This window comes from Malania oleifera, chromosome 10 (genome assembly GCF_029873635.1).
Source record: "Malania oleifera isolate guangnan ecotype guangnan chromosome 10, ASM2987363v1, whole genome shotgun sequence".
Taxonomy (NCBI): domain Eukaryota; kingdom Viridiplantae; phylum Streptophyta; class Magnoliopsida; order Santalales; family Ximeniaceae; genus Malania; species Malania oleifera.
In genome coordinates, this window is record NC_080426.1 from 22163257 (window position 1) to 22190419 (window position 27163).

General features: G+C 34.7%; 2 protein-coding genes across 3 annotated transcripts in view; one reads left to right on the plus strand and one right to left on the minus strand.

The window, feature by feature from the left end:
• The first annotated feature begins 16004 nt into the window (after window positions 1–16004).
• LOC131165275 (receptor-like protein kinase BRI1-like 3) lies at window positions 16005–21127 on the plus strand. Of its 2 annotated transcripts, none has more exons than XM_058122911.1 (3): window positions 16005–16201; window positions 16312–16421; window positions 16722–21127. In XM_058122911.1, the coding sequence occupies exon 3, from the start codon at window positions 17005–17007 to the stop codon at window positions 20638–20640; it is 3636 nt and encodes a 1211-aa protein (XP_057978894.1). In that variant the 5' UTR covers window positions 16005–16201; window positions 16312–16421; window positions 16722–17004; the 3' UTR covers window positions 20641–21127. The 2 variants fall into 2 exon arrangements, with proteins under 2 accessions (XP_057978894.1, XP_057978896.1); XM_058122913.1 differs by having other exon boundaries at window positions 16038–16187.
• A 1340-nt stretch (window positions 21128–22467) lies between these two features.
• The window catches only part of LOC131165276 (uricase-2), a 31509-nt gene continuing 26813 nt past the window's right edge, over window positions 22468–27163 (minus strand). Inside the window, exon 8 of the mRNA XM_058122914.1 lies at window positions 22468–22774. Coding sequence (XP_057978897.1) covers window positions 22691–22774 — 84 coding nt within the window. The 3' untranslated portion in view covers window positions 22468–22690. The remainder of the gene's footprint in view (window positions 22775–27163) is intronic.

Consider the following 27163-nt stretch of genomic DNA (forward strand, 5'->3'; position numbering starts at 1 on the left):
AGTTCAATATTTTTACGCGTATATCACTTTCTTCAACTATCAAAAATGCAAATATTGAATATAAAGTATTACCTTGGATTTGGGATGAAATCCAATTTCGTTTCCCTGACGATCCGTTCCGGCAGACTTGTAGAGAACTTCGCCAGGAGCGTCGTGGTGGCTTCGGTTTGTCGATCTGGCGTAAAACTAGCCCGAAATCGAAGAGAGAGAGAGAGAGTGAGAGAGAGAGAGAAGAGAGAGAGAAAGAAGAGTGCACTCACGCACACCAAATGAATCCAATTCAAATTGGATTTTTTTTTTTTTTTTTTTTACTTTTTAAAGCTTAAGCTTGTGGTTTGAATTTATTTGACTTTTCAAAGCTTTTTTTTTTTAAAAAAAAAAGCTTGTATTATTATTATATATATATATATATATTTTGTCCTTATCATACTATTCATTTTACTTGTTAATTTAATTAATTAATTTTATTTTATTATTATTATTATTATTTTTTAAATTTTATTTTTTTTCCCGGTTACTACACTAGTCCCACAAACCAACACATATCCTTTTCAGTGTATTTTGTCCTCACTCATACACTTCTTGAGAAAACTTCCTAGAAGGTCACTCATCGCAAAATTACTCCAAACCAAGCACGCTTAACCGTGGAGTTCTTATGGAAAGGAAAGGCTCCTAAAAAGAAAGGTGTGCCTTGTTGATATGAGTAATAACATCTAATCCTTTTAAGACTTTCTTCCATGGGGTATCACAACTTCTGTTATAGACAAGGCAATGGTAGACTGTAAGGTAGACCTCCAACTGACTGGACCATTAGCAAATGTAAAAACATATCCAGCAATTGATCGACGTTTATCTAGATCACCTACAAAATTAAAAGCCACATATCCAATAACCCGTTATTCAATAATATTATTTTTCTCAAATACTATACCAACATCAATCGTATTCATAATATATCTCAAAATCCATTTCACACCTTGCTAATGTCTTTTACCCGAATCATGCATATTGTGACGACCTTCCCAATTTTCACATTTTTTTTTTAAAAATAAAATCAATATCATAATTCCTAACTCGGCAGGTCATCATACACCTTGACTCATGGGTACCATGAATAAATCAAAGCACAACACGGAAACCTAAACAACAGGAAACATATATTCACAATATTGTAAATACAAACATCCATCATATTATTACAAATACCAGAGTCACTATACCACTGTATTTTAGTATATACATCCCAAAAGAACAAAATCTAGGAACACTTCCCGCAAAAATCTAACTAACCCTACAAAACTTATCCTTCAAAAAGGGCAGGTAGACAGCACTAGATCAGCGAGGCTTTCCCCGCTCTCCTATCTGGGCTCTTGAAAAGTTTATAGAATTTAAGGGTGAGATACCTCTCAGTAAAGGAAATAAACTAATACTAGTGTGTGGCAACATGAGTAAACTTTGTTATACATATCCCATACAGAACATATCCAGTTACTGTTTTGTCAAATCTGGGAAAACATATACATATCAAATCATGGCAGAACATATAGCATTTTCATAAGCATATTTCATCTTATATAATAATAATAACATAAAAACATTCCTGGTAGGTTAGCTGGTTGGTGTCATGTATTACCCCCACATGACTGGGTTGTGTGGCCCGAAGGGGGGACCTGACAATGGTTGGCCGACCACTGCCAAGTCAAACATACAGTATATAAGTTCGATGGGCTTGCCTAACCTGGTTCACACAACAGGGGCGACCACACACTCTTCTTAAAAGTCACATCGACCATCCAATCTCACACCACTCCGTATAGCGGCGTTAACATAAATATCATGATCACGAAGACCATGGACACATAACAACAATACCGTACAAGTGCTAACTTAGACCAAGTCAATCAGGTTCTGATATCATATAACATATACTAAAACTGTGATATATAGATATCTCATATAATTTATTTTCACATCAATCATATCATTTTGCATATATACGTGTATCATGAAAATCATCGGCTCGTACGCCAGTATTACACATTTTATCATAGCTCGGCCTGCATGTCGGCAAATCATAGCACAGCCCGTACGCTAGCAAATCACATCATAGCACGGACCGTACACCGGAAAACATAGCACAGCCCGTACGCTAGCAAATCACATCATAGCAGGGCCCGTATGCCGAAAAATCACATCATAAAAATCCCGACCCGTACGCCGGTTTTTGCCAATATAAAAATCCGTATCATAATCACAATTCCAAAAAACAATATCTCATAACATTTTATACTTGTGCCACACTAAACATATTTTCCACATATTTAACATACCATCATTTTAACCATATTTCCCAAATATAAATTATATTTATATATATATATATATATATATATATATATATAAACATACTTTCTTTCCAGAAATCAAGTGTTATAAATATACATGCATTTTTCATAAGATACTAGTTTAGTTTATCACCTTACCTGACTACCGAGAAAGCCCCCAAAATAATCTTCTCTAACTCCCGTAGGATTTCCTGACCAATACCCTGAAAGTGAAAACTCCCAACATTAAACTTCAGTATTTTCATGCTCACAACATTTCTTATAACTACCCTGAGGCCAAATTTGGCTTAAAAAGTCTAACCTCAATTCTGACATAATTCCCAACTTGCTTTCTCCCACGATCCGCTCTGGTAGATTTGGAGAGAACTTCCCCAGGAGCGTCATGGTGGCTTCAAACCTTCAATCCGACGCAAATCCGGCCCAAAATCAAAGAAAGAGAAAGAGAGAAAACCAAAGAGGAGAGAGAGAGAGGGAAAACTTAGCTTCTTTAGGAAGTCAAAATCTGGATTTTCATATTTATAGAACAGGGGAATTCGTCGATGAGCCACGTCATTCGTCGACGAATTCTTCAATAATCTCGTCGACGAAATTCAGTCTTCGTCGACAAAATTCAGTTAGCTCAAATCCCTTCTCGGTATTTCTTCGTTGACGAGTCCTCTATATTCGTCGACGAATTCTCTACCTTCGTCAACGAGTCTCCTATATTCATCAACGAATTCTCTAATACCTTCGTCGACGAGGAGCTGAGAATTCCTCGGGATTTTTCGTTTCCAAAATGCAATGTCGTAGACTTCCTCCTTCTATTTCCAGTTTTCATTCCCCTTTCTTTTATTATTTAAATACCGTTACTCTTCGAGTCGTTATACATATACCTGCTCACCATACTAACAGCTTGTGAAATATCAGGTCTAGTATAAACCATTGCATACATCAGACTAGCAACAAAACTTGCATAAGCAACCTGTGACATATACTTACGTTCCTCGTCTAATTTAGGAGATAAAAGTAGCACTAAGTTTGAAATGAGGTGCAAGAGGAGTGCTTACTGGTTTTGACTGCTCAGACGTGCCAAAACTCTATACTACCTTCTTCAAATATTGTTTCTGAGACAAACTAACTCTTCCTCTCATTCAGTCTCTGCGAATCTCCATGCCAAATATCTTCTTTGCTTTACCGAGATCTTTCATCTCAAACTTTTAATTTAACTGACTTTTCAACTTGTTGATTTCTTCCCTATTCTTTGAAGCTATCAACATACAAGAGTAAATATATAAAAGATTCATTTTGTAGTCTGTAAAAATAAACACAATGATCATGTGTATTTCTTATGTACTCGTGACCCATCATAAACTGATGAAATCATTTGTACCACTGTCTTGGAGGCTGTTTTAAACCATACAACGATTTATCCAGTTTACATACCCAATTTTCTTTTCCAGAAACCTGAAATCCATTTGGCTAAGTTATATAGATTTCCTCTTCCAAATCACCATGTAAAAATGAAGTTTTTACATCAAACTAAACTAGTTCAAGATCAAATTGTGCTACCAAAGCCAACAAAATTCAAATGGAAGAATGTTTAACAACTAGAGAAAATACCTCATTATAATCAATGTCTTCCTTCTGTGCGTAGCCCTTAGCTACCAATCTAGTTTTGAAGCAAACATTATTTACATCTAGAAATCCTTCTTTCTTTACGTAAACCCATTTGCAACCACTTGCTTTCTTACCCCTGGGCAGCTGGATTAGCTCCCAAGTTTGATTCTGATGAAGAGACTGCATTTCTTCATCCATCGCTCTTTTCCACTTGTTCAATTTAGAGTTCCTCATTGCTTCTTTGGAAGTGTAAGGAACATTATCATCCACAACTGGAAGTACATAGGCCACCATATCAGTATACCGAGCAGGTTTTCAAATTTCTCGTCTTGGCCTCTGAGAAATAATTGATTCTTGTTGCTCTGAAGATTCTTGAATTGAAATCTCCTCTTCTTGTACACTATTCCCGACCGTAACTGGAGAGTCACCTTGTGTAGTCTCATTTCTCATTGGGTTTCCCAAAATTGTCTCAACCTCCACCTGTTGTTGAGTATCACTGGTCTTCTCTTCAACTCATGACTCCTTGTGTATTGTTTTTTTCATCATCGCATGTTCATCAAAAGTCACATCCCTACTTAAAATCATTTTTTTCGTCAAGACACCAAAGACGATATCCTTCGACTCTTGCACTTATCCCCAATAATATTGCTTTCTTGCCTCTTGGATCCAACTTAAATTCTTTAACATGATAATAAGTCATAGTACCAAATACATGTAAAGAATCATAATCACTAGCAGACTTTCCAAACCATACCTCATAGGATGTTTTTTCCCCTATTGTAGATAATGGTAGACAATTGATGAGATGACACGTATATCTAACAGCCTCAGCCTAAAACCTTTTGTCTAACCCAGTATTAGACAATATACATCAAACTTTCTCCAGCAAAGTTCGATTCATGCGCTCTGCACCCCATCTACTGTGGTGCATCTCTAACTGTGAAGTGTTGAGTAATACCTTCATCCTAACATACCTTCATAAATGGGTCACTATTGTATTCACCACCATTATCTGATTTGAGCCATTTAATCTTTCTGCCAATTTGAGTTTCAACTAATTTTTTCCACTTAAGGAACATATCACACACTTCATTTTTATTCTTCATAGAATACACACAAACTCTTTTAAAAAAATCACCAACAAATATGACATAATAATGCATACCACCCAATGAAGCCATTTTGTGGGCTCCCATACATCTGTATGGATGTAGTCTAAAATACCTTCAATCTGGTGGATTGCAGTGTCAAATTTCACTCTAGTCTGTTTTCCCAGAATACAATGCTCACAAAATTCAAGTTTGCACACCTTTGCACCCTTCAACAAACCTCGCATAGCTAATTGTTGCAAAGATTTTTCTTCTACATGTGACAATCGCATATGTCATAACCTAGTTATATCTGAACCTATATTTTTCTCAGAAACAACAGCTATTGAGCCAATAACTGTACTACCTTGCAAATAATACAAGTTATTTTTTTTTATTCCTTTCATCACCACCAACACATCTGATTTAATCTTTAAGATTTCATCTTTCAAAGTGATAGTGAACCCTTTAGATTCTAAGGTACCCAATGAAATCAGATTTTTTTTTTAGACTTGGAACATACCTAACACAGTCAAGTGAGTTATTTTACAGGCATTATCATTTCCCATAAAAACAACCCTACCATCTAATTCTTCAAAATTAGAAAACCATTCCCTATTAAGACACATGTGATAAGAACAACTAGAATCCAAAATCCACTCGCCAAAATAATGTGACTAAGATGTTCTAACAAGAGAAAAAACTGACTTACTTCCATCATCATTAGCAATATTGACTTTAGAATATGCTCTACCCTTATTCTTCTACTGCAATTTTGGGCAATCTTTCTTCCAATACCCTCTTGCACGACAAAAGGCGCATTCATCTTTAGCAGGTCTCCCATGAGATTTACTTCTCCTTCTAGGCTTACGACTCTGAGAACGTCCCCTTATTGTTAGTATTTCTGTTATTTTCTTATGGACCCTCTGATCCTTCTTTCTGCATTCAGTACTAATCAATGCAATACAAACAACATCAAAAGCAACCTTATCTTTCCCATACAATAAAGTGGTGGTCAAATGTTCATAATCATTAGGGAGAGAGTTCAGTAATAATATAGCTTTATCCTCATCTTTCACCTTTTCATCCAAATTTAACAAATCGGCCAAAATTTTATTGAAAACATTTATGTGGTCATTAATCGAAATACCTGGTTGATATTAGAAACGAAACAATTTCTTTTTCAAATAGAACCAAATTTTCAAACTCTTGGTCATAAATATATCTTCCAATGTCTTTTACAATTTCTTTGCAGGTGTCTCCCTCATAACACAATATTTCTTATTTTTAACGAGACACAGACGAATCGTACCACATGTCTGACGATTGATATTTTCCCAATCTCTGTCACCTATATCCACTGGTTTATCATCCAAAGCAATATATAACTCTTGCTGATAAATGACATCCATCACCTCACATTGTCACATACCAAAATTATTGGTAACATCAATTTTCTCCACCTCAAACCGAGCATTAGCTATCGTCTTTGACGATGATGTCGAAACCGAAGGGGTTGGAGTTTGTGTGGACAGAGTTTCTTCTACTGTTGCACTAGTTTCTCCCATTTTCTATATATTAAATAGCAACCAACAAAATAAAAGGCCTAGGATGAATAGTACGTACCAACTGTGTGTACTCTATTTTATCCTATGAAATTTCACTTTGACCAGGTCAACCTCTAGAAAGCAACTGAGCTGCAATGGTCTCTGAGCACTCCCTTAGACAAGGTTTTTCTTAGGCATCAAACGTGGAATCAAGGACCCTAACAAAGGAATACCTCCGTATTGACACTATTCAACCTAACTTTAATACCAATTGTTGTGTCGGATACCCCACTTGTGTCAAACACCAATACTACAACTAATTTTTTGATGTGGAACAACCAGAATCCAAAATCCACTTGTGTTAAACATCAATACTACAACTAATGCTATTGAAAATATAAAAAACTAAAGTAAATGCAAAAACTAATAATAAAAGACAGTAAAAAAAATAAGATAAGAATTTGATAAGGTTCGGTACAGAATTACCTACGTCCTCGAGTGCTGACGATCAATTTACTATTTCTTGACAAAATACAACTTTGAAATGTGTTTTATAAATGGAGAGTTGAGCTATTTATTTAACTTTAACCTCAAATCCAAAAAATACTTCTCACCAATATGGAACAAAAAAAAAAATCAAAACAACTTTTTCTACCAATGTGAAACTATTCTACCAATGTGAAACAAAAAAATAACATAATACACTTCTAATGGGTTAGCAAATTTTTTGATTCGATTTGACTTCATTTAATTTTTATTTTTTTTCCCACCTCCAATTAAAACAAACAATTCTTAAAAATTTACAAAATGACAATTTGGGAACACAAAATATTATAATTATTTATATAATGAAATATTATATTTTATATGAGGACAACAGTTGGAGGGAGGCGCTCGTGCGGGTGTGGCAGTGGCAGAACGGAGGAGCTCAGCGTGGGGCCCACTCGATCTACGAAAATCTTCCTCAATGCTAATAAAAGCTTAGGGGGCAGAGGGGAGGTCAAAATTTTTTTTTGAAAAACAAAAATAGAACATTGTTCTCAATGAGATGAGACAAAAGTATATATTATAATATTAAATGATTTAAAAAAAAGGGACAAATGAAAGGTGGGGGAGGGTCCAAAAATCTGCCTCGTTTCCTTGCGAGGATTCCGCTGTTCTCTGCTCTCTCCTACATTCCCCCTTCTTTTTCTCCTCCCATTCTTTTTTATTTTATTATTATTAAAAATAATATTAATATTCCCATTTTTCCATTATTATTTTTTTGCTTTTTAATTATTATATTTATTATATTATATTATATTTGTGCGCTGCACACCCCCACTCCCACCCCACCATACTTACGTCAACGAAAATTAATTTTCATAATAAACATTTAAAATAAATTCTTGAGATGTAATCTCGGGAGTTTTTGATAATTACTGATTAACGCTATAATTTATTTCTGTTAAAAAATATTTTGCATCATTAGTAAAATAATTTTTTCATTCTTTTATTTAATTAATAAAATAAGCATTTCATTTTTATAATAAATTAAAACTTAAGTGTAATAATGAGTACATGCTAAAATATTTTAAAAAATATTATTCATAAAATAATTTGTTCTCTTTTTTTTTTCTCTAAATTTTAATACTTTGCTGTTTTTAGTTGATGGACTTATATGGCAAATACTTATTACTTTTAAAAAAGAAACCGCATGCAGATTTTATTTGGGATTTTTTTAAAAAAAATTAGAATTTTTGGAAAAATATTAAAATTATATATAAGTCATTGCTAGTTAAGATGAGTACTTAGATAAGAACTAAAAAATAAATGAAGTTTAATTAAGGAATCATCATAAATGAAATATTAAAAAAATATTATAAGGAGCAGTAATGCTAAACAATATAGGCACAAAGTCATAAGATCAGGTTAGACCAAGTAGCTGGAGGTTACTTTACTTCACCCATCTTAGTCTTGCCACGCTAGCTTATGACCATCATGGGCCCACATGGTAAGACCAGGTTAGATCAAGTAGATAGGTCTTACTTTGCTTCACACATCTTAATTTTACCACATGAGCCTATGACCATCATGAGCCCACGAGGTAAGACCGAGTTGGATCAAGCAGGTGGGGCTCACTTCGCTTCACACATCTTAATTTTACCACACGAGTCTATAAACATCTTGGACCCCCGAGATAAGACCAGGTTGAATCAAGTAGGTGGGGCTAACTTTGCTTCATACATCTTAATTTTATCACACGAGCTTATGACCATCATGGGCCCATGAGGTAAGACCAGGTTCGATCAAGTAGGTTGGGCTCACTTTGTTTCACACGTCTCAATCTTGCCACACGAGCCTATAACCATCACAAACTCACTTGGAAGGATCAGATTGGAGTAGGTGGGGACTCAACCTGATCATATCAAGTGAGCATGTAATGGCATAGGACTATGACATTCAACCTTCTCCTATTAAGAAAACTAAAAAAAAAACAGAGAGGAGGAAGACGCAAAAACAATAAATTGTCCTTAAGAAGCCAACCGAGAGAGCCACCCTTCACGCATGCAAGACAACAATACAAACTGAAAATCCACCAATTTAGCATTTAAATTTAAATTTCTTCAATTTGTTTGAAATTACAATCTAATTTTTATTACTGAGATGTTTTTTTTTTAAATATGTATGTTTTATATGCTCGATATTTGTGTATCATTTTCCCCTTATTCTTGTAAAAATTCGTTAATATGATTTTATTTTTCTTTTGTATATAGTTGATATTTCACCGTATAGCATTGACGTATTTTGTAATATTTCTTTTAAATTCTAATAATTTGCAAGATATTGCAAAGTAATATATATTTTTATAATATTTTAGTGAATATTTATATTACACAAGTTTAATTATTATTGTAATAGGATATGCACATTTTATGTGAAAGTGTATTGTTTTTTTTATTGAATCTCAATTTTTTCTATTTTTTAGCTATAGCTGTAGATTTTTGCTGATGAATTCATATGATTGATGATGAAATATGAACATCTTAAGTCTGTTTGGTGTCGTTATTGTTTCATGTTTTCTGTTTTTATTTATCCACAATAAAATAAATAAATTATAAAAATGCATTTGTTTCTATTATAAGTTTTAATATCTCTATTGCTGGCTATCAGCTGTTTGCCAAAAAACTGAAAACCAGATTCTATGGTTTCATTTGTTTTAGCAGCCTATTATCAAAAATTTTAATATCTAAAAATAGTTTTTTTGAATTAAATTATTCATTTTACATACTTTTAAATTTAAATTAAAATTAAATGATCATATAAATTCAAATATAATTAAAATAAAAATATGCATACATTTTTAAGAATAATAATAAAGACACCTACAAAATACTTTTACTATTTTTCAATTTTCATGTATACTAAAATTTTTACCGTAAAATAAATTTTGAAAGTAGAAGAATTAAGTAAAATAATTAGAATACTTTTATTTTTATATTATTTGCAATTTTATTATTGTAATCATATTTTTATAATATTTTGATTTAAATACGAAAATGAGTATTTTTTTAATTAAAATTTTAATTTGTATTAATTTTATAAATGTCAACCAAACAAGTTGCTGATTTATAGTTTATTTTCTGTTCTAATTTTTGGTTTCATTTCTTTAATTTTAGACAGTGATGTCAAACAATCCCTTGGGTCTATAAAAAAGAAATTATATAGATAGTAATATTTTTTTTTCTTTTATTTAAAGAACACGTTATTAAGAGAAATATATTCTTCAATATTTTAGTTAATAGTCATTATTGTACTTGGACTTTAATTCATTAATACAGCTCGATATATAATCTTTAATTGAATGAAAGGGAAAAAAAAGTTAATTTTTTTATACACAAATTTTACCTACTATTTATGGGCATCTAGAAACATACACCACGTGTGCCATGATAAATACCTAAATAATTAATTAATTATATTTAATAAAAGATATTAGTACGGAAAATCCTTAATAAGCATCTAATTAAATTAAAGCTTGATGGATCAAAAATTAAATCTAGGGCATTTAAATTTGATCACTTATGGTAAAGTTCGTTTTATAGTCAAAGCTAATGCATCAAAGAAAGAATAAGATAATTATCACAATCAATCCATTTCAATACCGTTTAGTCTAATAATTTCATATATTGGGCTATTTTTAAAAACCGTAATAGAAGAAATATAAGCGCTAATGTATCTAAACATTATACTCTGTTTACAATTTCACAAATTTTTTTTTTAATAAAACTCACGTGAAATCACAGTAATTTACAATTAAAAAATATCTCTTTCTCCCAAATCTTTTACAAATATAATTTTTTATTTATTGGGGAAGTTCTTTTCTAAGAAAAAAAAATTAAAATTTGAGAGGGCCGATGAAGTTCACTCCTGGTCGCATACTGCGAAGCCAAATTAAGCCGACAAATTGCAAACCAAGCGGCGTGCAGTTCATATTTTTTGGCACACGACCAAATACATCCCCGCACTGCCCATGTCCGGCGCCCCCCCTGCTCCCCCTCCCCATCTTTCAAAAATTTATCTGTTCATCATTATTCCTTTTTTTTTTTTTTAATTTTTTTTTAAAGACGACGATAATCAGGATCCGTTTAGACACTCGACTAAGTTATCGGATTACAACCCGGTGTATAATTTTTTTCATTTCATTTAACTATCGATCTGTTTCATTCTCATGCCCCAACAATAAGGGATTAAGATTTAGTAATGATAGAAATTATTAAATGGGCATATGGCAAAATCATGTTAGATCTTATGTGTATACACAGTATACTTAATTTTTTTTCTCTAGTATCAAGTTGTAGTTTTCAAGACACGAATCCTAACATTTAATAAAGAAAACCTTGAGTTTACTAATCCAACAAATTATAAATCATCGTTTTAGTTCTTATCATGGACAAAGAGTTAGTTCAATAGGGCGATTGAATTATTATAAAAAATAACTTTCGATAAATACTAAATATCATGTTGTTTTCAACAAGAGAGTTACATAAATTGAATTAAAGAGGCTGTTATGTTAGAGATATCAAGTTAATTTCTAAATATAGTGAAAAAAAAAAAAATGTGAGATATAATGTAGCCTTGGTTGTGTAAGTTACGTTAATGTGGCCTTTAGTTAAAAAAAAAAAATGTAAAATAACAGTGTTTGAGGAGGTTGAGGATGAAGAAAAGAAGATTTGGGAGATGAGTGCTCAAACGATGACGTCATTCTAGTTATGAATTTGAAACTTTGAGACATATAAATAATAGTGGAAGTTACGGGGCTATTTTACCGAGTTCTTTAGAGAGAGTTGTCTCGCACCCTTAGGTATTCTCTATCTACCCACTTGTGTCGGTTTCAGGTACAGTACCCTTTTATTAAAGGTCGTTCGAACTTTTCCTGAGAGTATGATATGGGTTACTTCGGCGCCTGCTACTCTGAATATTGGAGAGAATATATATTGATTGGGTTGTGGGATAATATCTTAAAAGGTGAATATAGGATGAGAGTATAAAGATTGGAATGATGATATTATTATTCGTCTTATTGTCTTATATTATGTATAATTTTATTTTGAAATTTTAATGGACCCAATTACAACTTTTTATGTTTTTAGAAAAATTCTAGTGGTCAAAAGATTTGATATTTCTTTTTCAAATGAGGAAAGTTAAATACTTTAGTTATTGTACCTTTCAAAAAATTTGAGTTCTTGATTTTTTTTTTTTTTACTATTTCAACTATGGTACTTATATTATTTTAACATGGATCATTTCCACCTTTGGTGCATCAATCACTCGATCTTGCATGTTTTCAATGTTGATTTTTTAACCAGTGAGATGATGACCTTATTTATTTATATAGAGGTTTGTACTACATAAGGAGGTGGATACCCAATACCTAATTGTGAATGGGGGAAAATTCATTTGTATTTGATTTGGAAGGGACAATGTTTTTTTTATAGTGCAGGACTTGCAAAAAAGCTGAGGAACGGATATCTCGTTCTCTTTAAGGCTTCTAACTTAGCTGTAAATCAGTGCAGTAGAATTTCACTTGATTTGTCTCCTCCAAGATACAGCAGCCTAATTTGAATCGTATGATTTTCTCCAATTTTGCACAAAATGGAAGAAAGATCAAAGCTACATAAAAGAACACATTTCTTTTGTTATTAAACTCTCTAGCATCAAATGATGATATGAAAATGTTGATATGTTGTGTAAAACTATATTCTCTAGAGGTAAGACTATATGAATCTATTTATAGGTATACTAGACCTTTTGATATCCCGGACCTAATAAATAGGTAGGTACATATCTAAAATCAAGGTGCACTCACATAAATGAATATATTTATCTTACATTTAGGCACATGAAATTTGGACCTTAAATTTGAATTTGTATAAATTTGGACAAAATATAATATATAGTTATATTGAATTTCATGCAAATAGGTATTAAAATATAATTTTAAGTCTCAAAATCTATGCCTCCGAATACTACCTTAAGGATCCCTTTGGGACTTGAGAAATATGAGAGAAAGGAAGGAAAAATATAAAGAAGTTCTCTTTTTCATGTATGATTATTAAGGAAGTGAAAAAATGTATATATGATAAATTAATTAATAAAATTTTGATTTTACATATAATTAATTAACATTCAATTTTTTAATTTTTTAATCATATTTAAATATAATTTTTATTTTTAGTACGATTTGATATAAAAAGAAAATACAATTAAAAATACACCTCCTTCTTATTTTTCTTTTCTTTTCTTTTTTCAAACAAAATTCTTAATACAAATAGTCCTAATGGAATCCAACAAATAATTCACAACTTTTGTGAGCATGAAACTAAATTTGTGCTAGTCAATGTACCAAAAAATTGTGTAATACATGACTTAGTATATGATTATTCTCTCTCCCTCTATCTCTCTCTCTCTATCTCTTATCATTTATTTTTCTCAAATTGTGCTAGTCAATTTAAAGGGAATACACTAATAACACATGATTTAGCATACAAATGCTCTCTCTCTCTCTCTCTCTCTCACACACACACACACAACAACAACAACAACAATAACACACACATACAAATTTTTTTCCTTATTTTTTCAGTTGCAATTGGTTGAGGGTAATTACTTGCAAGTTTAGTTGTTGTCCTTTTTAACGTATATAAATTAGTAAGTTATTATAACCATTATAAAATCATTAATAAGAAAATGGCAGGTGGACGCACCATTAGCACATGAATTAATTGTTGTTATACAATATTGATGACTTGCAATGTTAGACTAAATATAGTGACATGAGATGGATAAGATGAAAGTATAAACACATTTTTTTATGAAAAATAGTTCACGATATTCACATTTTATGGGCGCGATAGATGAATGAGACAGGTGTGTAGTTATTTAGAAGATAGTGGGTAGGTATATAGTCACCAAAAATATTTAGAGAGAGAATAGAGAAATAATAAAAAAGTTGAAAAGGTAGATACATAAGTCGCTTTAAAATTTATCTCATTTTTTCTTAACCTTAAGTTGCCCTCTCCCATATTAAAGAAACTAGCTTTTTTATTTTAATGGCATGCATTTTGAAGTAAATGAAACTAGATGATGGTTAAAGTATTTCAGCCAAAACATGTAGATTGGAAAATTCTCTTTATTGCGAGTATAAATTAAGTAGAATGACTGATAATACAAAGTAATAATACAGCTAAGAGTGAAAATAGTCATTTGAAATATATTAAAATGGCACATAGAGGTTAGGAAAATGGTAATGGGGCATTTGGGTAGATCCATTTTGTAAGGACTTTTTTCAAAAATTATATATATATATAGAAAACTTATTTAAGATGTTGATATGTAATTTGTCTTTTTTTTTAAAATAATGGTTGTGTTATGTGTCAACATTTGAGATAAATTATTTGTAAAATTTGACTAATTAGCGAGAGTACACCATTATTATTTTTAATGGATCCATGGGGTAGTCGTCCTCATCTCTTTCCTTGTATTCACATGGATGATGATGATAATAATAATAATATCATTTTTTGGGTTGGGGAGAGGGAGAGGGAGAGGGAGAGGGAGAGGGAGAGGGAGGGCCTTTTATATAAATTAAGCTCTTAAAAATTGTGAGAAAGTTCATTTTTTATAAAATTGAGTCGGTGGACACCTGCCCCTATCGGCCCTTATCTAGGTATGCCCTGCCAACGTGCACAAATATTACATAGCCAACACCCAATCAATTCACTCCTACATAATATATATAATATAAAATTACAAATCATTTAATGAATTTTTATATATAGATACTAATCTCTCTTTAGATTTAATAAAAAGATGGACCTTTTTAAAGTTTACAAATTTTTTTTAATAAAAAATAATTTTTTTTAAGATAAAAAATATTTTAAAAATTATATTATAAAAAATTTATAATATTTTTTAAAGTGAAAATTCTAAAAACTTCAAGGATTTGTCTTTATATTTAGGAGATATAAAGAAGGAAAGAAGAGTTAAAATGTTGAATAGGGGTAGGGGGGTGCCTCTCAGCTGGCAATACAGAAGTCAAACAAATGGGGTGGAGAGATGCTATGAGTTCTTGCTGTCTTTCTTAATGCATGCCTTTGCTATTTATTATTCTCCTTATGTGGATTTTAGTGGGATTGGGCTGGGGATATGCATGCATGATTTCCCCACACCTATTATTATTTGTTGTTGCATGCTTTTGTCTTTATGACATTACTGTTTATCTCCCCCTCCTCTTTCTTCATTTCTTTTGTTCCTTTTGGTTGCTTCTTGTGCCCATCTCTTTTGTTTTGTGGGGCTAAACCCTAAAGCCCCCTCCAAAAATACCCACATAACTTTTACATTACCAATTGGATCAAAAAAGATTTGTCATAATCATTCTGATATCAATACGTGTTTGGCGTGACAATTACGGTTCATAGCAATATCAGACAATTTTTTTTGAAAAATATTGTTAAACAGTATAAAAGTACTTTTACAGTATCATGATCGGATTTTGTATTTGAGAGTTTGAAATTGGACCTTGAATACAAATTTTGTAAACTTAAAATAAAAAATATATTAAACTAATTATATTTTGTTTATTTATTATAAATTCAAAACTAGGCGTAAAATTCAAACAACAAAAATATAAAATAATGCAATGAGATTAGTCATTGCAATAATAGTTGCCATTTGTGGTCCAAAAAGGCATTTTGAGCCCAAAAAAATTTCTTGTGTATCTGGATACTTACAATTTAAAAAAAAAAAAAAAAGATTTAAAGTTATAGGAAAGAGAGAAACGTGCATGCTGGCCATTGGGTAAGTCAATTTTCAACCAAGACACTTTACCACAAACCACCCCCCCCCCACCCCCCCAAAAAAACACACACACAGGAACAGGGAAAAGTGTTCAATGGTCTAACCACAAGCGCCTTTACTTTGCTGAAGTTTAGTTTCTGCCATTTTCATCCCCTACTAATGTTCCTCACCATACTCCCGTAAAGCAGCCAGCAGGAGCAGCTCTCTCTCTCACTCTCTCTCTCTCTCTCTCTCGGCTTCTTCATCTTCTTCTGGATCCAGAGTTCTTCCTGGTATGGCAAAAAGGGTGAGTGCGGTGTGCGTGTGGTTAATTTTGTGAGAAGAGCTGTCTTGTTTTTTGATGGGCATATTTAAATTTAAATCTGCATTTGTCTCACTCGATCCATCGAATCTCAGAGGCTCTTGGAGTGACAGCTGAGCCGACATTTATGTACATGCTACCAAGTTTGTCTCTCTTCCTCGGACTGAACCTGCCACACCCACATCCTTACATGGGATAACACCAGGTAGTCTCTTTTTCCTCTCTCTCCTCCCACCTCACATGATTTTCCTGGTCATTCCGTTCCAGCAAGATTCAAGATCATTCCTTTCATTTTCTTTCTCTCTTCCTGATTTACCCATTGTTGTAATTATTATAATATTCACTTAATTTCTTCTTATTATAATAATCAGCATTGCCGCTTTCTGGGTTTTGATTTTCTATTCGAGCAATCCATCTTTGACAGTGATTTTCACCAACTTCTCTTCCACAGTTATACTATTCTTATGCTTATTATTTTATTTTATTCTTTTTACTTTAATTTCAGCTTCTGCGAGCAGGCATCCTGTGTAGAAATTGCGGGGAAAGTAGACTGAGAACAGCGAATCCAGAACAGATCTGAAAATGAAACACTAGAAGAAGAAAGAGGAAAAAGAAGAAGAAGAAGAAGAAGAAGCTTGTTTGATGAAATTTTGAGAAGGTGTTGTTTAGAGTTCTTTGTATCATCTAGCAAAAAAAAATGATGAGAGAGCAGTAGAGAGGAGGAGTAGAAATCTTGTTTGATGAAATTTTGAGAAGAAGACAGGAGAGAAAGATCAGAAAACAAGAAAATGAAGATACAGGAGAGAATGGTACTTTTGTTTTGGCTTCTTTTTCGTTTCCTGATGAAGACAACGGAAACCAGAGGACTCTCTTCAGAGCAGAGCAGCAATGGCGAAGTAATGGGGCTGTTGGGTTTCAAGCAATACTCTGTTCAGTCTGATCCAAATGGCTTTTTGACCAACTGGGTCTCCGGCTCTCGCAGTCCCTGTTCGTGGCAAGGCGTTTCTTGCTCTCCCGACGGCCGCGTCGCCGCCATCGACCTCAGCAACGCCGGCCTCACAGGCAGCCTCCACCTTCCTTACCTCGCCGGCTTGCCGGCTCTCCAGCGTCTTCATCTGCAGGGGAATCATTTCTCCGCCGGCGATCTCTCAGCCCCCGTCGGCGGCTCTTGCGCCCTCGAGACCCTGGATTTGTCCTCGAACAATTTCTCCGACCATCTTCCGGCGAAATCCTTTTTCTTTTCCTGTGATCGTTTGGCTTATGTCAATCTCTCAAGGAATTCGATTCCCGGGGGAAATCTCCACTTTGGTCCTTCTCTCCTGCAGCTTGACCTCTCTCGCAACAAGATTTCTGATTCTTTTCTCCTGAACTACTCTCTCTCTAGCTGCCAGAACCTGAATCTGCTCAATTTCTCCGATAACAAACTCACCGGCGAACTGGGTTCTTCTCTTTCTTCCTGCAAAAGCCTCTCAATCCTTGACCTCTCCTCTAATCTACTTTCAGGGGAGATACCACCAAGATTTGTGGCGGATTCCCCGGCATCTCTCAAGCATCTGGATCTCTCCCAGAACAACTTCTCAGGAAAATTCTCAAACCTTGATTTTGGACAGTGCAACAACCTCACTTTAATTAACTTGTCGCAGAACAGTCTTACTGGTTCTGAACTTCCAACTAGCCTGGGAAAATGTTATTTTCTCGAGACTCTTGACCTCGCCCATAATCAGCTGCAGAACAAGATCCCGGGTGAATTTTTGGCAAGTTTCAAAAATTTGAAGAAGCTATATCTAGCCCACAATCAGTTTTTCGGTGACATTCCTCCGGAGTTGGGACAGGCTTGTGGGACTCTCCAGGAGTTGGATCTTTCGGCGAACAAACTTTCTGGTGGGTTGCCGCCGAGCTTTGCTTCGTGTTTGATTTTACAGAGTTTAAACCTGGGAAACAATCAGCTATCTGGAAATTTCCTCACTACTGTTGTAAGTAAGCTCCCAAGTCTGAGATATCTGTATGTGCCATTCAACAACATAAGTGGTTCTGTGCCAATGTCTCTCACCAATTGTACCAAACTTGAGGTGTTGCATCTGGGTGCCAATGCTTTCACTGGGAACATTCCAGCTGGGTTCTGTTCTTCCCCAAACTTCCTAGCATTGGAAAAGATACTTCTACCAAACAATTACCTCTCAGGAGGTGTGCCTTCGGAGCTCGGAAACTGCAAGAGTCTGAGGACTATTGATCTGAGTTTCAACAGCCTGACCGGTTCGATCCCTTCGGAAATTTGGACCTTACCGAATCTTTCTGATTTGGTTATGTGGGCAAACAAGCTCACAGGTGGTATCCCAGAAGGCATTTGTGTCAATGGAGGTAACCTAGAGACTCTGATTCTCAACAACAATCTTCTAACCGGAAGCCTTCCACTGTCCATTGCCAGCTGCACCAACATGATATGGATATCACTTTCCAGCAACAGGCTGACTGGAGATATTCCTGCTGGCATTGGAAATCTCCTTAACCTTGCTATCCTCCAAATGGGTAACAATTCGCTCACCGGAGCTATCCCACCAGAGCTTGGCAACTGTCGGAGCCTCATTTGGCTTGATTTGAATAGCAACAATCTGTCTGGACCTCTGCCGCCGGAGCTTGCGGACCAAGCTAGCCTGGTCATGCCTGGAGGCGTTTCTGGGAAGCAGTTTGCATTTGTGAGAAATGAGGGTGGAACGTCTTGCAGAGGTGCTGGAGGACTGGTTGAATTTGAGGGGATCCGTGAAGCGACGCTTGAAAGTTTTCCTCTTGTCCACTCTTGTCCATTGACTAGAATTTACTCTGGTCAGGCAGTTTACACATTCACCAGCAATGGCAGTATGATATATCTTGATCTCTCCTACAATTCCTTGACAGGAACCATCCCCGAGGATTTTGGGTCCATCAGCTATTTGCATGTTCTGAACTTGGGACACAACCAGCTGACTGGAACCATTCCTGCCACTTTTGGAGGTTTGAAGGCCATTGGCGTTTTAGATCTCTCTCATAACGATCTTCAAGGGTATGTCCCTGGGTCACTGGGGGATCTTTCTTTTCTTAGTGATCTTGATGTGTCGAACAACAACCTCTCCGGTGTCATTCCTTCTGGAGGTCAACTGACCACTTTCCCAGCATCCAGATATGAGAACAATTCTGGCCTTTGTGGAGTACCGCTGCCCCCGTGTGGATCAGGAAGCCATATGCCGAGTTTCAAACCACCATCTGACAAGCAATCAGTGGAAGCACGGGTGATCATTGGCATTGCATTTTTCATCATGTGTATCCTTGGGCTTACATTAGCTCTGTACCGAGTGAAGAAGCACCAGCAGAAAGAGGAAAAGAGGGAAAAATACATAGAAAGCCTTCCAACTTCAGGTAGCAGCAGCTGGAAGCTTTCTGGTGTTCCAGAGCCTCTGAGCATCAATGTTGCCACATTCGAGAAACCGTTGCGGAAGCTAACATTTGCCCATTTGCTTGAAGCTACCAATGGTTTCAGTGCTGACAGCTTGATTGGAACCGGAGGTTTTGGTGAGGTCTACAAGGCACAATTGAGAGATGGCTGTGTTGTTGCAATTAAGAAACTAATTCATGTCACAGGTCAGGGAGACAGAGAGTTCATGGCGGAAATGGAAACTATTGGGAAAATCAAGCATCGAAACCTGGTTCCCTTGCTCGGTTACTGCAAGATTGGAGAGGAGAGGCTTCTTGTGTATGAGTACATGAGGTGGGGGAGCCTGGACACTGTTCTTCATGATAGTGCCAAAGGAAAGACCCTAGGGCTTGACTGGGCAGCAAGAAAGAAGATTGCCATAGGATCAGCTAGAGGTCTTGCATTCCTTCACCATAGCTGCATACCTCACATTATTCACCGTGACATGAAATCTAGCAATGTTCTTCTAGATGAGAACTTTGAGGCTAGGGTCTCTGATTTTGGCATGGCGAGATTAGTGAATGCCTTGGACACACATCTTAGTGTGAGCACCCTTGCAGGAACTCCTGGATATGTTCCCCCAGAGTACTATCAAAGCTTTAGGTGCACAACCAAAGGTGATGTCTACAGCTATGGTGTCATATTGTTGGAGCTTCTCTCTGGCAAGAAGCCAATAGACCCATCTGAGTTTGGTGATGATACAAACCTTGTTGGGTGGGCAAAGCAGCTACATAGAGAGAAGAGAAGTTACGAGATACTGGACCCCGAATTGATGACACGTAAATCTGGTGAAGCTGAATTGTTCCAGTACCTTAGAATTGCCTTCGAGTGCCTAGATGACAGGCCATTTCGGCGGCCTACCATGATACAGGTAATGGCAATGTTCAAAGAGCTTCAGGCTGATACAGAAAATGATATTCTTGATGGTCTTTCTCTGAAAGACACTGTAATTGAGAAATTGCAAGAAAGAGAGCCTTAGACGATGTTGTTCAACTTTTGATTGGACTAAAGCTTTTGTGTTCGTCATCCTGAGTGTGGCTGGGCAATGACTAGACAGATGTGGTAATGGTGTTTTGAGCCCCTAAATTGAAGACATGATTTATCCTTCATTTTGCCCACTGTAAATAATAGAACACCGAATGAGGCAGAGAAGTTGAAGTGAAACATAGGAAGAACAAAGTAATGGCTCTTTCAGCTGCTCAAGGATGGTAACTTGTGTTTTCTTTCTTATGATCATCATATCAATCACTGAACACTTCAAAAAAACTCTGTTCCTTTGCCATTAGCTTTTGGTTTTCTCCGTCACAGTTTTGCTGACTGATGTTTTACTATTGTTTGTTAATTTGCAATTGTTGTTGTTCATAGAACCTAGAACTTGAGAAGTGAGCACTTGGTTTTGTAAAGTTGTAGCAGTAGCACTTCTGGGAAATTGAAATTATAATGTATCATTTGCATTCAGTTCGCCATGCTATTGCCTATTTCTTTCTCTCTCTCTCTTTTTTTTTTTCCTAGTTATTGAACTTGTAGGAAAGTTTTATGTGATTACACATACACACTTGCGCGTGCACACACACCGAAATGGCTGATCAGGAAACAACTCACTCCAAGCATTAGATTGAGTTGCTTTCCTCTTTCTCTGTGGTCTTTATGGTGGCCTGTGCATGTGTACCTACTGCTTGGTGCTTCTGTTACCCTGAGGAAATGCTCTTGCATGTGAGTAGGAGAATGGTTGTGAGTTTGAGAGTTTTGGTTTTCATTTCAGCCAGTTGGGCTTAAAAAATAAAAGGAGTTTTTGGGGTGAAGAATCTTGCATTTCAGTGGTAAACTAGGTCACCACGGTAAATTAGGTCACGCAATGGTGACGATCCTCAGTGCTCATTTAATGGTCATCCTTGAGATCTTGCCAAAGATGATTGTCATTCTTTGAGTAGCTTAAAGAAAGATCTGCAACTAGTATAAGTTTCTGAATACATATTTATTTGATGAAAACAGCAACAGAATGCATTAATAACAATGTTCTGTCTAATTTTGAGATTATATCCTTGTGTTGACAGTAAAACATTAAGCCATTCTAAACAATTCTAAGCATCTGACCTGTGTTTTGAAAGATCAATTCGAGACCTCACTGCCCTCTTTTATGTTTCCTTAGCAATTCGAGACCTCTCCGTCCTCTTCTTTTGTTTCCTTTGGTATTGCTGTGGCTACATTTCTCTAACTTACTGGATGTTCCTTGATCACGTGATCCAGAAATTATGACTCAATGGCATGACTTTGCATCATGATTCATAAGGGTCATTTTAGGAGCCTTTTCATTTGAGAATGTTGTTTGAAAAGTTTAGTGAAAACTGTTGCTTATGGGTGTCCTTGGTGAAAAGATGGACTTTTTCGCATGCAGTGGCATAAACCTCTCTCTCTCTCTCTCTCTCTCTCTCTCTCTCTCTCTCTTGATAGGCAGGCAGCATTGAAGCCTCTATTTTTGGATGAAATCATGAGTAGTCAAATTGAAGCATATGATGCTTGCATTGTCTGCCAGCTAAATACATAATAGCTTTAACCATTCCAACCACACATTTGGGGTTGGTCAGCTTGCCATCCATGCCATATCCCTGTTGTTTTCCAAGATGTAAAATGAATGATCAGTCCTGGCAAGATGTTTTTCCTAATCATGCCATGGAATAGCAAGAATTATAAGCTCCAGCCACTTAAAATCCTTATTTTTAACGTGTCATTTGAACGCTCTTTGTGCATAATCTTGCTCATTTTAAAGTCTGAGATGTCAATTCCAACCAGGAGCTGGGCAGCAACAGGACTCAAAGAACATATAGCCTATGGATAAAAAAAAACTGTTTGCGAGTCTTAAAACAATGACCCATTGCATTTTACAGTTTAAATTACAGCCTTTTATTTTCGGCAACATTTATAAACCATGAAGAGGAAAATACACAATTGCAGCTAAAAAAACATTAAAAGTCAGGGATGGACCAGGCTGTATTTTGGCAGAATCTTTTTAATGTACAAGACAACTGCTACTACATTTTTGACTGGAAGCGGCTCAAGCTAGCTTCAATTGATCCATGTGGTTCATCAGTTGGCAAATACACATCATCCTTGAACTGCAAAACCCATCAAATATAATGTATCAGGAAATTCTTTGCTGCTCACACAGTATAAGCTTCAAAGACAAGTATCAACATAGGGATGCATAGGCATAGCCAAAAATCCCATTTCAGTTAAAAGCAACAAATAATTCATGTTTGATGTTATAGCTGCATAATTATTATAATTAAATTTTGTATTGATAGAACCTTACTGTGCTTCGAAGCATGGCATTTGAGCTTTGAATCTAAAAGTGCTAATTTGAACAGAACATGATACAAAATGCATAGGATTCAAACTCTGAACAGTAAAACATGACATTATGAGGGGCTAGCTTTTGCAATTATTTCTAGCCCTTCAAACCTGTTTCTGAAGTGTCTATACACGTGCAGGTGCTATAAACACAAACATGTGTATGCTAATTCAATGCATCGGTCAATTCAATATCCAAACAAAAATGCATGACAGATGTCTTCACAGTACAATACATAGACATTGGAGAAATGAACCATGCTCATTGAACGCATAAATAAATGCATATCAAAAATATAAAAAGACATAGGTGATCACAGTTCCCTGTACTATGATTCCATTTATAGCACAAACATTGATGACTTTCCACAGGTCTTTTAAGTTAGCCTTACTGACAACTGTTCCACATTGAAAGGAGGACAAACTACAATGGTAGCTTCCTAGTTAGAAATTTTTGCACTCATTCATGGAAGAAAAGGATCCAGTTTTTCTATGCAAGCCTCAAGCATGACAACTAATCTAAGCCAAAGCATATGACTTTGCCACCTCAGCAATGAGGTGGATGATGTCTCTTTTCACATTTTTCCAACTATGAACAATTTCTATATTTCAGATAAAAATAAAAAAAATTTAATAAAAAATAAAAAATAAAAGAAAATAAAAATGGCTATTCTACAACATTACTTATCATAAATTGTTTTAACATTTAAAATCCTCTTCACTGCATGTAGATTTTATATTTCTAAAACATTCTTGATCAACAACACGAGTGAAAGAACATTACAAAATCTCCTCGCACAAAAGTTAACTAAGATAAGATTCTCTCTCTCTCTCTCTCTCTCTCTCACGCACACAAATTTAATTGTATCTTGCTATGATATGTGAAGAAATGCTCATTATCACATCCTGCACATAAACCCATTTCCAGTCATATGCAATGATTTTTTATTTATATTGAGATGCAAAGTAAAAAATCCCACCACAATGTGCAAGCTAATTGTTGTTCTATGTAACATGAAAACTAGTAATAGTAAGCCGCTCGAAGACAAGGGAGGCTAATAGCACCATGATAAAACTGGACTCTCATCTAATTCATGGAAAACTCAAAAATGTTAGGGCACTGCATCAACAACAAAAAAACTAACCCTTAAGTCCCACTAGGTGGGGTTGGCTATACGAATCCTTTCCGCCAATTTATGCGATCATGAACCATTTTTTTTAACAAATTCATCACTATTAAATTTTTTTTTCTATCTCATTCCAAGTTATTTTAAGTCTACCCTTACCCTTCAACTTCCCTCCATAGTAACTAACTCACTCTTCCTCACTAGCACACTATTTGGCTTATGTTGCAAGTGCCCAAACCATTTGAGTCGTCCCTCCCTTACCTTATCTTCTATAGGAGCTACACCTAACTTACCCTAAATATGTTCATTCTTTAATTTATCTTTCAGTGTTATACCACTCATTCATCTAAATATTCTCATATCGACAACTTTTACTTTTTGGATATTCTGTTTCTTCGTCACCCAACATTTTCATCCATGTAGCATAGCTGGTCTTATGGTTTCTTATAGAACTTCACTTTTAATTTTAAGGGCATTCTACAATCACAAAGCACACTCGAAGCACCTCTCTATTTTACCCAACCTGCTTTGATTCTATGCATTACATCATCTTTAATTTTTCCTTCAGCTTGCATAATAGATCCAAGGTATCAAAATCTACAAGTGCTATTTATTTCATCATCATCAAGTTTAACTTTATTTCCAAAAATCCTCCTACCATTATTGAAATTACATTTCAAATGTTCTGTCTTATTTCTACTTATCCTAAAGACTCTAGAATCCAAAGCTTCTCTCCATAATTCTAGCTTAGCATGTACTCTGCCCCTAGTTTCATCAATCAACACGATATTATCTGCAAACAACATACACCATGAAACCTCATTTTGAATGCTCTTAGTCAGTTGGTCCATCATTAAAGCAAAAAGATAAAGGCTCAAAGCAAATCCTTGATGTACACTTGTGGAGATTGTAAATTCTCTAATTTCTCCAATTATAGTTCATACACAAATCATTACTCCATCGTACATATCCTTAATGACATCAGTATACATACTGCATATACCTTTTTTTCTTTTTTCTAAAACCCGCCATAAAACTTCCTAAGACACCCTATCATATGCTTTCTCTAAGTTAATAAATATCATATGTAAGCCCTTCTTCTTTTCCCTAAACTTTTCCATTAATTTTCTTAAAAGATATATAGCTTCTGTGGTAGATCTCTCAAGTATAAAATTGATTTTTTGAGACCTTCGTTCTAACCTTAATTTTTGTTCAACTACCCTTTCCTACAATTTCATCGTATGACTCATAAATTTAATTCCGTGACAGTTATTACAATTTGAATATCTCCTTTATTTTTGTATATAGGTGTTAAAAGTATTTTTCCATTCATCTAACATTTTTTTAACTTTTATAATTGTGTTAAATAAATTGGTTAACCATATAATTCCGTTATCACCTAAGAATTTCTAAACTTCAATTGGGATGTTATTCAGTCCTATAACTTTTTCATTTTTCATTTTTTTAGTGCAAACTTAACTTTGTTAACTCTAATTTCGCAAATAAATCTTATATTTTTAGTCTTTTCCTCATTTGTCAATTCTAAAGTTAAGTCTTCTATTTGGGGATCCATTAAACAACTTATTAAAGTAACTTCGCTATCTATCTTTTATGTCTTCGTCCTTAACCAAGACAATATCATCCTCACTTTTTATAAATTTTATATTTCCTAAGTCCTTACTCTTCCTTTCTCTAACTTTAGCAAGTTCAAATATATCTATTTCCCCTTGTTTTGTATCTAATCTATTATACAAACTATTAAATGATCTTTATTTAGCTTCAATAATGACATTTTTTGCATTTTTTTTTTGCCTCTTAATACTTTTCAAAGTTATCCATATTTCTACATTTTTGCCACGTTTTATACCAATTTTTTTTTGTCTTTACAGCTTTTTAGACATTTTTATCCCACCACCAACTTTCTTTGCTATTCGAGAATCTTTCCTTTGATTCACCTAAAATCTTTTTTGCTATCTTTTTAATAGAGCTAGCTAATCTAATCCAAAGAGTATTTATATCTATCCCATCCTTTATAGTCTAATCCCCATCTTTCATTATTTTATCTTTAAATTTATTATGTTTTCTCCCTTTAGGTTCTACCACCTAGTTCTTTTACATTGGTTTATTTTATCCTTTTTCTTCCATTTTTTAATGCATATATTTAACTCTAAAACTCTATGTTGTGTGGTTAGGCCTTCAGCTGGAATAACTTTACAATCCTTTGATGATAATCGGACTACCCTCCTAGTTAAAAAAAAAAAAAATTATTTGACTTTTATTTTGTCCACTTTTAAAGGTTATTAAGTGTTCTTCTCTCTTTTTAAAGCAAGTATTCATTGCAATAAAATCATATGACATAGCAAAGTCTAAAATCATCTCCCAAGACTCATTTTTGTTTTCATATCCATATCCTCTATGTATTCTCTCATAACCTTTATTATCCCTTCCAACACATCCATTCAGATCTCCTATGAATATTTTTTCAGTCCCTCGTATGCCTTATATAATACTATCCATATCTTTCCAAAATTGTCTCTTAAGATTTTCTGCTAAGCTTACTTGAGGAGCATAAACACTAATAATATCTCTTAGCCTAATACCATCTTCATTTTTATAATTCTATCCCCTACTTTGTTTACATCAACAATGCTATTTTTAAGTTTCTATCTACAATAATTCCTACTCCATTCTTATGTTTTTCTTTTCCAGTGTACCAAAGTTTAAATCCTAATTTATCAATTTCTCTAACTTTCTCCCCCACCCACTTAGTTTTTTGAAGGAAAATTATATTAATTTTTCTTCTAATCACTGTGTCCATAATTTCATGTTTTTACCCGTAAATGTCCCTATATTCCAAGTTGCTAATCTAATCCTAATTTCTTGAACTAGCTTCTTTACCTGCCCACGTCCATAATAATACAAGAACCCTCTCATATTTGACACCGTACCTAGGTGTCACAAGCTAAACTTGTTCAGGGCATTATGCTTGCCTGTGACCGCTTGTCTCGTGTGCTGGGGATGGGTTTC

Excerpts from the sequence above, each read along its gene's own strand:
- LOC131165275 (XM_058122911.1), top strand. The coding sequence starts at position 17,005 with ATGAAGATACAGGAGAGAATGGTACTTTTGTTTTGGCTTCTTTTTCGT.